Raw genomic sequence first — 12688 nt, 5'->3', positions numbered from 1 at the left:
CTAACATTGCTTGGACGAGCTATCAAGGATAAATCTCAGACGAATCTATGGCTTCATCCGGGAATCTGGTTGTTTTAATATGGAGTCATCGGACGTATTGTAAATACCCTGCTGTCTACCCCTTGGGTATCACAATGGGATCAGATTTGAATGGATCCAAGAGGAGCGGCTGCCCATGGAACCTAACCTAGGATTTGAAAGAGATACGATCACATAATAGACACTAACGTTAACAGTTATTGAAGCTCTTGAATTCAGAGATAATTTAGAAATTAGTCAAAGAAAGAATGAACGAAGTTTAATCTTAATCTCTTCGTAAACTTAGGTTGGAAGAGATTAAGTTTTTAAGGAAAATTTCCTTTTATGATATTATTCCAGATTTTCTCATAGCCCTGCTAATAATTGCACACATAATTTAAACATCCAGGATGTTTGCCCCCCTAATTTATAAAGCATTTTGCTGATGCATTTCATTGAAGAGATCATGACATGTCTGGGTGGTAGATGCTGCCGTTGTGGCAGACGTATCATTAGCTGAAGAGTTGTCTATGGCGGAATCGGAGGAATGATTGGAATTATTAGAATTGTAGCAGCGTGTAAGCGGTAATTGTGTGGAGGCCTGCTGCTGGCTTAGAGGAGCATGTTGCTGCTGCTGCTGCTGATGATGCGAATGATGACTGTGATGAGATCTAGGATCTTCAGGAGTCCAGGTACGTGCATATAGTTTGCTACCCGGATAACGATCACCTCGGCGATACCAAGACAAGGAATGTGAAATGCCACCAGCTGTAAAAATAAATAAAAAGAAAAAAATTACAAAAAAGCCTTGTTAGAGTCTTGTTTAATTAAGTATTAGAAAATTAATTTTAAAATTAAAAAATATTTTTTAAGCTGTTTATCCTTATTAAATCCTTTCAAACAATGAAAAAGGGGTTTTTAAGGCTTACGAAAAAAAACTTTTCCTATTTAAAATTGTTCAAAAATGAGCCTGTCCTTTTTGTGTTCAATACTCGTTTGCTTGCTTAAATATTTGCTATTTGATTAAATAACACTTGAGAAAACATTAGTGTCTACATTACAATGCCATTAGTGGTAAAAATAAAAATGACGTTTGAAGTGTCAAAGATTTTGTTTCGTTTCGTTAAATAAGGGCGGTTTTATGTTGCCGAAATAAAAAATCCTTTTTAAACACAAAACAATTGTTATTGCAGCTGCATGCTGAGAATTTAATTGTCTGTTAAAACAACATACATACACAGGCTTCCAACTTCCAATCAGAATGTTGGGCTTATCATTTTCTTCTTTGAAAAAAAAAAAAAAAAAAAAAAAAAAAAACAGGGTGGTGTTTGTTTCTCCCATTAACCTTCTTTACATTCCTTCCTTAAACACTTGTTTGTTGCTTTTTTTTTATTGCTCAAATTTGTTCGAGATGTCCTTAAAATCAACAGCTCTCAAAATGCGGGTGTGTTAAATTTTGTGGTCTTTTGCTCAAGTGCTTGATTAAGTGTTGCTAATTTTTTGTAGCAAAATAAAAGCCTCCCCAGCAATTAGCTGAAACTTGTAGTCATGGGAAATGTTCAAGATGTTTTCTTAGTGCGAGAGGTTAAGGCAACAACTGACTACTATTTGCATTACCAGTATTCCGTTCCATTCCAATGAAAATGGCTAAAGTTAAGATTTGTGAAGACTTAAAAAATAAAACAAAAAAGTATCTGTGACAAATATTCAATAAATAAATCAGCAGTTTCAAAAAATTTTAAAGAAATTTCGTGAGACCGGTTCTGGAAAAACTCAACATTTAGGTGGAAGACCTCGTAAGACTACTCCTAGACAAGATAATTTAATAGCGAGAGAGTTCAAGAAATTCCCAAAAATAACTCCTCGAGAGGTTGTTAATAGCCTAAAATTAGAAATAAGTACCCGAACAGTTAGTCGCAGGGCAAATAAGGCTGGTCTTGGTTGCTATCGTCCTGTGAAAAAACCACTCATTTCTAAAAAGAACCGTTCTGCTCGTCTACAATTTGCCAGGGATCATTTAAACTGGTCGACACAGAAATGGAATACTGTCCTCTTTTCCGACGAATCCAAATACAATTTAAGAGGCAGTGATGGCAGAACATTTGTAAGACGAACAAAGGGAAAAATATTAGATCTAAAGTACACAAATAAGACTGTAAAGTTTGGCGGTGGCAATATTATGGTATGGGGATGTTTTTCAGGGCAAGATATGGGCCCAATTCATATTATAAAAGATACCATGACAGGTATAGGATACAGAACCATATTAAACGATATTATGTATCCATACGCTGAAGAAAATATGCCCCTAGTTTGGAGATTCCAACACGAAAACGACCCGAAACACGCCCTCTCTGGGATACGCTTCACTTCAGAACAGAGTATCCGAAATTGGATTGATTCATTCCTGGTCTCATACATAGTTTTTAACAGGTATTGCAACCGAAATTTTATTGATGGCCTCATTCCTTGACTCGGAATCCATATGTTGGCAGAAAGATGGGAAAATGTCATAGCTAACAATGGCCATTACTATAAATAAATTTATATTGTGAAAGTTAACTGAAAAGACACTAACAATCTCATTCGGGGAGGAGTTATTTATTCAAGAAAATTTCCAAATCTATCCATTTCATTCAAGATTTGCAACTGAATTCAGAAACTTAAATTTCGTTGATATAACAGAAGGCTAAGATCAGTCGCAGGCAATTGTAGGAGTTCTTTCTTTGAGGAAATAGTCAAGTTTGTGACAACTGGTTATACTTAGCTGTTAACTAAAAATCTGATTGTATACTTTCAGTTGTGATACCTTTGTCTTTAGCCTGTATTTTCCATCAAGATTCTGTTTGGAGTATAAATTCTGTTTGGTGTATAAATTTGTACATTAAACTATTTTGTTCGGTAGATAAAGTTTTTAATTATGGATTTAATACATCTTCTTTTTAAATATTCTTTAGATTTTTAAGGATATTTGCAATAAAGAAGTTTCAATGACTAGAAGAGTGTTGGAGATTTTTATGTACTTCATTTTCCTTTACAGTTTCCCCTATAAATAAACTTATTTGCATTTTCCTTTCAACATTTAATCTATGATGGCCAAATATCAGGGATACACTTAACACTCCTCCCATTTTGCTCTCGAATCACTTCTCTCTTTTACCACATCATCATCATGTTACTTTAACATCCATCATCCTCTGAACTTGTACTCATTTGTTTTTTCTTTAACATCCATGTTTTTCCATCATTATTAACAATTCCTCATCTTGTCTACTTTTCTTTATCAAATGGTGTGAACAATTGCCAGGCGTGCAGTTGGCAGGATTAAATTTTACACAGAACGATAGAATCCTTAATGTATTTTTTTTGGGGGGGGGGGGAGCTTTATATTATTCAATACATTGCGTGTTTTTCAACACACACAAAACCCCTCTAGTAGATAATTTCTTTGTAGAATGTTTTCCCTGCCTTATAGACTACAATATAAACTTGCTACATTTATACTTATTTTGTTTGTAGTTGGGTTTTGCTACAAATTCCAGCTGTCAAAGCTTTAGATAGTTCCCACAATTGTAATTATTTGGATGTCAGTGAAATCATTATTTTGTATATGCGAAGGTGTATTATTATATTGTATGTTTTATATTTAATATAATATATGATATCAAGGTAAATTTTCTATCTATTCATTTTATCTCAATGAATAATCATAAATATTTTGCTATTGAGGGGGAAAAGGAGGGATGGTATACATTTTGCTTTAGATAAACAGCCTTAGATTTTGCAGAGCAACTATTGGTTGGAAATAATCTGGTAGAGTTCTTTAAGTTGGAACATCTCAAGGGTTTGCAACTAAATAGAAATTGAGAGCAAACTGTTTAATGTTATTGACAGCTCGACAGCCCAGTGGTGTGGCATAATTAAACAAATTTTACAGAACTTTTGCTTCAGTTGGACCAGAATGCTAACTAATGCATCAGAAAGCAAATAAAAATCCTAATTTAAAGTTTTAAATTGACTATAAAACTTTGCTTTATTAAAGCTTTCAACTGACTATAAAACAATCCTCTATTAAAGCTTTTAATTGACTATCAAACGATCTTCTATTAAAGCTTTAAATTGACTATAAAAAGATCTAGGATTAAAGCTTTAAATTGATTACAAAAACATCCAGGAATATTGCTTTAAATTGACTATAAAAAGATCTCGGATTAAGGGTTTAAATTGTCGATAACAAATTCTACGATTAAAGCTTTAAATTGACTATAAGAAGATCCACGATTAAAGCTTTAAATTTATATAAAAGGATCCCCTATTAAAGCTTTAAATTGACTAAAAAAAGATCCACGATTAAAGCTTTAAATTGACTATAAAAATATCCCCTATTAAAGCTTTAAATTTATATAAAAGGATCCCCTATTAAAGCTTTAAATTGACTATAAAAAGATCCACTATTAAAGCTTTAAATTTATATTAAAGGATCCCCTATTAAAGCTTTAAATTGACTAGAAAAAGATCCACGATTAAAGCTTTAAATTGACTATAAAAAGATCCACGATTAAGGCTTTAAACTGACTCTATAAAGATTCACGATTAAGGCATTAAATTGATTCTATAAAGATCCACGATTAAGGTTTTAAACTGACTCTATAAAGATTCACGATTAAGGCTTTAAACTAACTCTACAGAGATCCACGATTAAGGCTTTAAATTGACTCTATAAAGATTCACTGTTAAGGCTTTAAACTAACTCTACAGAGATCCACGATTAAGGCTTTAAATTGACTCTATAAAGATTCACGATTAAGGCTTTAAACTTACTCTATAAAGATCCACGATTAAGGCTTTAAACTGACTCTATAAAGATTCACGATTAAGGCATTAAACTGATTCTATAAAGATCCACGATTAAGGTTTTAAACTGACTCTATAAAGATTCACGATTAAGGCTTTAAACTAACTCTACAGCGATCCACGATTAAGGCTTTAAATTGACTCTATAAAGATTCACGGTTAAGGCTTTAAACTAACTATACAGAGATCCACGATTAAGGCTTTAAATTGACTCTATAAAGATTCACGATTAAGGCTTTAAACTTACTCTATAAAGATCCACGATTAAGGCTTTAAATTGACTCTATAAAGATCCACGATTAAGGCTTTAAACTGACTCAATAAAGAACCACGATTAAGGCTTTAAACTGACTCTATGAAGATCCACGATTAAGGCTTTAAACTGACTATAAAAAGATCCACGATTAAGACATTAAACTGACTCTACAAAGACCCACGATTAAGGCATTAAACTGACTCTGCAAAGATCCACGATCAAGGTATTAAACTGACTCTACAAAGATCCACGATTAAGGCATTAAACTGATTCTACAAAGATCCACGATTAAGGCATTAAACTGACTCTGCAAAGATCAACGATTAAGGTCTGAAACTGACTCTACAAAGATCCACGATTAAGGCATTAAACTGATTCTACAAAGATCCACGATTAAGGCATTAAACTGACTCTGCAAAGATCAACGATTAAGGTCTGAAACTGACTCTACAAAGATCCACGATTAAGGCATTAAACTTACTCTATAAAGATCCACGATTAAGGCATTAAACTGACTCTACAAAGATCCACGATTAAGGCATTAAACTGACTCTGCAAAGATCCACGATTAAGGCATTAAACTGATTCTATAAAGATCCACGATTAAGGCTTTAAACTAACTCCATAAAGAACCACGATTAAGGCTTTAAACTGACTCTGTAAAAATCCACGATTAAGGCATTAAACTGACTATAAAAAAAAAGCTTTAAACTCACTATAAAAATATCTAGGTTTTTCATTCACTTTAAATGTACTTGAGAAAACAATCTAATTGCTCTTCTACCGTCCTTATTGTGGCTATATATTCTCTCTCAGCGGCAAATCAAAGCGACAACAATCTCTCAAATCACAATATTTAAATTTTAAAGGTTTTTATTCGAAAAAACCGGTCCTATATTTCACTAACCACTTAAATTTGAATATTTTAAAACAAATTATACCTAAATTGAGCTCAAATTTATATCTGTTTTGACTTTTCTAAATGATACCTCCAAAAAAAAAACACAAATTTTTTTAAATTTTCTCTAAAAAAAATTACCCTAAAAAACTTTACCCCTTTTTTCTCTCATTCAAAACTATGTATTTCCTTTTTCCATTTCTGTTATAAAATAATACAAAATTTTACAGCTTTCCTCTTAATCCTTAAACGTCATGTCATACATTTTGTATAGAAAAATTATTAACCAAAAAACCGTAACGAAATTGTTTCAAATTTATTAGCCATTTATTCAATACGAAAATCTTCAACTGCAACAAATTAAAGCACATATCTCTCCCTCTCGGCTCCCAGTGTTATAAAACAAATTATTTTAAATGGTTTTTATAGCAGCTACAGGATACAAACTGTTAGACAGGGATACAAAAGTGTGAAAATTTTAATTAGTTCCAGACAGACGTGGTGCTATATCATGAAAACTCTGGATTTCATTAGAACTCAATATTGTTTTATAAAACAACAACAACACCACTACTAATACACATTATAGTTGTTGTTTTTGTGGTATCATGTCTCGCTATAACTTTACCGCAACCACAACAACCACCATTCTGGTTTAGATGGGAGATGCAAAAACAAAAGTATCAGCATTTAAGATAAGGATCTTTTTATGCCCAAAAAAATCCCAAATCCATATGGTCTTTATTAACTAATCGTAATCACAAAAACGGGAATAAATAACTCAATGAATGCATCAATGAATGAATATTAAAGCATTTGACATTGATGGAAGATCTGATGATGATTACGTGTTCATTTATTTTATTTTTAGCAAACTAATCGTTCAGTGAAAATATTTTCATAAACTTTATTTGAATATTTAAAAGATCGTTTATCGCTTTCCTATAAAAACATACTATAGCAAATGAGTTTTGATTGCCTTATTGTGTGTTAATTATTTTATAGTTTCAAGAGTTTTTGTAAAACAGCTGCTGCTGCCGCTTTGGTGGGCGTTATTGAACACGCAAGTTTTTCCCTGTTCCTGTTTTATGAGACATGGTCAGTTTGTAGGTTATGATTAGTATGATTACTAGTAACAATTTTGTCATGCTTGATTTGCTAACCATACAAAGTTGAAGTGTGAGAAAAGTTTCATATTTAAATGAATTAATTTTAGGAAATTTAAATTTACTACATGTATAAAGATTGTGAATCTATAAAGATCCACGATTAAGGCATTAAACTGCCTCAATAAAGATCCAAGATTAAGGCTTTAAACTGACTCTATAAATATCCACGATTAAGGCTTTAAACTGACTCTATAAAGATTAAGGCTTTAAACTGACTCTATAAAGAACCACGATTAAGGCTTAAAATTGAATATATAAAGATCCAAGAATAAGGCTTTAAACTGACTCTATAAAGAACCACTATGAGGGATTTAAACTGACTCTATAAAGATCCACGTTTAAGGCATCAAACTGACTCTATAAAGATCAACGATTAAGGCTTTAAACTGATTCTATAAAGAACCATGATTAAGGCTTTAAACTCACTCCACAAAGATCCTCGATTAAGGCTTTAAACTCACTCTACAAAGATCCACGATTAAGGCTTTAAACTGATTCTATAAAGAACCACGATTAAGGCTTTAAACTGATTCTATAAAGATCCACGATCAAGTCTTTAAATTGACTCTATAAAGATCCACGATTAAGGCTTTAAACTGATTCTATAAAAAACCACGTTTAAGGCTTTAAACTGACTCTATAAAGAACCACGATTAAGGCTTAAAATTGAATATATAAAGATCCAAGATTAAGGCTATAAAGTGACTCTATAAAGTTCCACGATTAAGGCTTGAAACTGACTATAAAGATTCACAATTAAGGCTTCAAATTGACGATATACAGATCCACGATTAAGGCTTTAAACTGACTCTATAAAGATCAACGATTAAGTTTTTAAACTGACTCTATAAAGAACCACGATTAAGGCTTTAAACTGACTCTATAAAGATCCAAGACTAAGAATTAAAACTGACTCTATAAAGATCCACGATCAGGGCTTTAATCTGACTCTATAAAGATCCACGATTAAGGCTTTAATCTGACTCTATAAAGATCCATGATTAAGGCTTTAAACTGACTCTAGAAATATCCACGATTAAGGCTTTAAACTGACTCTATAAAGAACCACGATTAAGGCTTTAAACTGACTCTATTAAGGCTTAAAATTGAATATATAAATATCCAATATTAAGACTTTAAACTGACTCTATAAAGAACCACGATTAAGGCTATAAACTGACTTTATAAAGATCCACGATTAAGGCTTTAAACTGACTGTATAAAGATCCACGATTAATGATTTAAACTGACTCTATAAAGATCCTCGATTAAGACTTTAAATTTACTCTATACAGATCCAGGATTAAGGCTTTTGAATTGGACTCTATAAACATCCAGGCTTAAGGCTTTAAACTGACTCTATAAAGATCCACGATTAAGGCTTTAAATTTACTCTATATAGATCCAGGATTAAGGCTTTAAATTGACTCTATAAAGAACCACGATTGAGGCTTTAAACTGACTCTATAAAGAACCACGATTAAGGCTTAAAATTGAATATATAAATATCCAATATTAAGACTTTAAACTGACTCTATAAAGATCCACGATTAAGGCGTTAAACTAACTGTATAAAGAACCACGATTAAGGCTATAAACTGACTTTATAAAGATCCACGATTAAGATTTTTAATGACTCTATAAAGAACCAGGATTAAGGCTTTAAACTGACTCTATGTATATCCACGATTAAGGCTTTAAACTGACTTCGATTAAGGCTTTGAATTTACTCTATGCAGATCCAGGATTAAGGCTTTAAATTGACGAGATGAAGATCCAGGATTAAGGATTTAAATTGACGAGATAAAGATCCAAGATTAAGGCTTTAAACTGACTGTAAACTGACTCTATAAAGATCCATAATTAAGTCTTTAAACTGACTATAAAGATCCACGATTAAGGCTTTAAAGTGACTATATAAAGATCCACGATCAGGGCTTTTAACTGACTCTATAAAGATCCACGATCAGGGCTTTTAACTGACTCTATAAAGATCCACGATTAAGGCTTTAAACTGACTCTATAAAGATCCACAATTAAGGCTTTAAACTGACTCTATAAAGATCCACGATTAAGGCTTTAAACTGACTCTACAAAGATCCACGATTAAGGCATTAAACTGACTCAATAAAGATCCAAGATTAAGGCTTTAAACTGACTCTATAAAGATCCACGATTAAGGCTTTAAACTAACCCTGTAAAGATTCACAAGGATTATCCCAGTATGCAATATTTCGAGTCAGTTCTTTTTATCGAACTTATTTCGAATTAAAATCGAAAATATGAATTTATTATGATGCTCTATCTAATCTACATTTTTTAGAATATCGTATTTTAATATTTTATAGAAATGGCGAATAATGTTCGAATTTTTTTTTTAATGTCAAATTTTATTTTTGCACAAATTGACAAATTCATATACATTCATATTATTCTTTTGTCAATTTGTGAGAAAATAAAATTTTATTTCTTATCCTAACAATAACATATTCATAAAAATATAGTTTAATACGAAAAATGGATCAAAGACGTCTTAAAAGAAAAGCGCAGCCAATTATTGATGTCGTTTTTGACAATTCGAATCTCATAATCAGCAAACATCAGAAATATGTGCAGAGTTTATTGCATTTGAAAATGAAAACACATCTAACGAAACATTATTGGATAATAATAAAGGTATTGAATACGCATTATTTCAAGAAGAAATTGCCCAATGGTATAAAGTATACGAAATTGTTCATATATTTAATCGAAATCGAATCAATTTAGAACATTTTTAATACCGAAAAAGGTATAGTATATCGATAAAAATTAGAATCAGAATAATAAATAATTTTCGACTCTTTATCGCTCTGCACTCTACTTAGGAAAACACGCACATTCTCGACATTATATCGAAGTCGATATCGATAAAATTTTACGAAAAAATGATTCATTTTCGACATAACTTCGAATCATTTTGCATACTGGGATCTTACCAGTAAATTAAATAGTTTGCTAAATAATTAGGTTTTTGTTTATGTTTGATTATTCGAAGGGAATGTGTAAGCGGATATTTAACAGATCAAGACTTGAACATTAGAAATCTCTCAATTTTATATGTGAAACAATCCGCTGACTTTGACAGTCCTAGAACCGACGGAATCGCAATTCCATTTCAACCACTTTTTCATTGTGTCGGCTACTTTGCTTTAATTGTTGGTTAAATCATTCTATAAGTTCAGAAAATATTTAAATTGAAAGTCTATTCAGGAGAAAATACCCCACACTCTAAGCAGACTGTTTACAGTTTGGATAGTTAAAAATCACTAAATTGATAACGATAATTTCGATTTCAACTCATTCGAATGGAGGACCTTGATGAAAACTTTCCGTGTTCGAGTCATCAAGGACGGACAAGATTGAAGTTCTATTAGCGGGTAAAAAAAATCTGATCCAATGAATCAGTTTTGGGTTATATTGTGAGTAATAAGTGTTTTCTGGGATCCACGTGTTATTAATGGTAATATTTATTGAATATGTCAATGATTGACATGACATTGACATCATGGAAGAAACGACTTAATTTAAAGAAGACATCAAAATGTCTTTAATTATGAAAGATGTCAATGCAATTCATAAAAAACCTATGACCTTCCAGAATAAATGAGAAGCCCTAAATAAGAAATTTCAGATTAAATAAATTGAAAAATTTTACAATTTTTTGCAATTTGAACGACGAGGTTATAACTTTTTTTTAGTCTCTCTGTCAATGCTTCAAGTTATTCCAAAACATAAAGGGTAGTTTTTCATTAAATTTGAATTAGAATAACTCAAGTTAAGATGTTTTAAACTGGAGGACAACAATTAGAAAACATTGTCTTGTTATGAAAATAAAACTAATTAAATTTCGTCTAATTCAGATGGTCAATTCCAAATAAAATTTTACAATAAAGAGAGCGGCCAACTGGCTCAGATATTACAATTAAATCCCAGATAGGTGTTTATACAACATCAATTACAGTTCAGGAATGCCGGGCGTCCTTAAATGAGAGACATTCAATAGTTTTACTCATTTGGGTACGTGGACACAGGGATAATGAAGGCAATTGTATTGCTGATAACTTGGCGAAAAGAGGCGCCTTGATATCTGAAGATGAAATGGACTTCCTATGTGACATTCCGTTGTAAACGTGTAAACAACGAATAAATAATGTCTATTATGAACTTGTTCAGACAAGATGGGAGAATGAATCCCATTGTGCTATTACGAGGATGATCTATACGTGCTATCTCCTTGGTTCAATTTCCAACACTTAATTCTTTCATTCTCATAAGTTGACAGTTTAAAAAATAGTGTTAATTTTAAAGAAAGTCTCTTTATACTCACTTCTATCCTTCAAAATAATCTTCTTTGGCGGCTCTTTCTGATAATTTCGCTTCAAACTTAAGCCCGGCTCATTGCCATTCTTATCCTTCTTCACCATTTCACTTAGAAACGTTATATAGCTAATGGCCAGCTTCAAAGTATCCACTTTACTCAAACGCTTCTCATAGGGCAGCGTCGGTATATGCGAGCGCAGACCCTCAAATGCCTCATTAATACTCTGCATGCGGCGACGTTCTCGTAAATTGGCGGCCTGGCGCTGTTGTGCCACCTGTGAGGCACATTTCAGGCGGCGTTTATGTGAACGTCTGCTTTTAGAGGGAGACAGAAAACATTTGAAAATACTACTAGATTAAATGGGGTCATGGTATAAAGATTATTTTGTAAAAGAAAACCTACGTCTTTTCATTGTTCTCTTGGTCACTGTTAAAGCCACTGCTGTAGGCATCATCATCATCCGTATCAGAGCTATTGTCATCGCCAAAGAAAAACTCCGAGCTGGAGGAAGAAGAGCCATTGGTGGCCTGAGAGCCTTCGAAGAAATGGCGGGCCATTGTTGATTCCAAATCGAAATTATCCATGGAGAACATGATGAAAATTTTTTTTAAATTAATTTGAGGTTTGTTGCAGGACACGTGTGGCCACTTAGACAAGTGTCTGAGTACAATAGTAAGGGGGCTTTGACTTTAACAACTTTTGTTTGTTATCTATCCACTGTTCACTATTATTTTTCACTTGTTTGCCATTATTATATTGTAAATATGTTTACACTTTTATGTTTTGGAAGAGATTAGATTACACAATATTTATGTATGTAGATTTTATTAAAACACTGTAAGGTTTTATAAAAAAACACCTCTTTTTACTTGTATTTACAAATTTATTTATTTGAAATCTTTATTTCTTTAAAAATTTCCACTTAATTCCTGAAACGTGCCTGCAATTAATTGACACATGCATGCCTTTGTTTGTTTATGTTTTATTTTATGCTCTTTTTATTATTATTTGTTGTTGTTGTTCTTTTGAGAGCAAGTGAGTGAGTTTGTGTGTAAAACTAACACTTGTTAATTGACCCGTTAATCGTTACACTACAAAAATTTGTTCAAATTATTTATTCCTTCCGTTTT

At 32.2% G+C, this 12688-nt stretch overlaps 1 protein-coding gene across 1 annotated transcript; it reads right to left on the bottom strand.

Moving 5' to 3' along the window:
- Positions 1 to 378: 378 nt before the first annotated feature.
- Positions 379 to 12151, bottom strand: LOC135948760 (pancreas transcription factor 1 subunit alpha). Its single transcript, XM_065498198.1, has 3 exons — positions 11961 to 12151; positions 11565 to 11869; positions 379 to 786 (listed from the first exon to the last, which is right to left on the bottom strand). The coding sequence occupies exons 1-3, from the start codon at positions 12149 to 12151 to the stop codon at positions 446 to 448; spliced, it is 837 nt and encodes a 278-aa protein (XP_065354270.1). The 3' UTR covers positions 379 to 445.
- Between the last annotated feature and the right edge of the window lie 537 nt (positions 12152 to 12688).

This window comes from Calliphora vicina, chromosome 1 (assembly GCF_958450345.1).
Source record: "Calliphora vicina chromosome 1, idCalVici1.1, whole genome shotgun sequence".
In the NCBI taxonomy this organism is placed as follows: domain Eukaryota; kingdom Metazoa; phylum Arthropoda; class Insecta; order Diptera; family Calliphoridae; genus Calliphora; species Calliphora vicina.
The sequence above is the reverse complement of the archived record's forward strand: the minus strand, read 5'-3'. Positions and strand labels throughout refer to the sequence as shown.

Excerpts from the sequence above, each read along its gene's own strand:
- LOC135948760 (XM_065498198.1), bottom strand. The coding sequence starts at position 12,151 with ATGTTCTCCATGGATAATTTCGATTTGGAATCAACAATGGCCCGCCAT. Across the intron at positions 11,870-11,960 it reads CAAGAGAACAATGAAAAGAC|ACGTTCACATAAACGCCGCC; the intron begins GTAGGTTTTCTT and ends CTCTAAAAGCAG. Across the intron at positions 787-11,564 it reads GATTATTTTGAAGGATAGAA|CTGGTGGCATTTCACATTCC; the intron begins GTGAGTATAAAG and ends TTATTTTTACAG.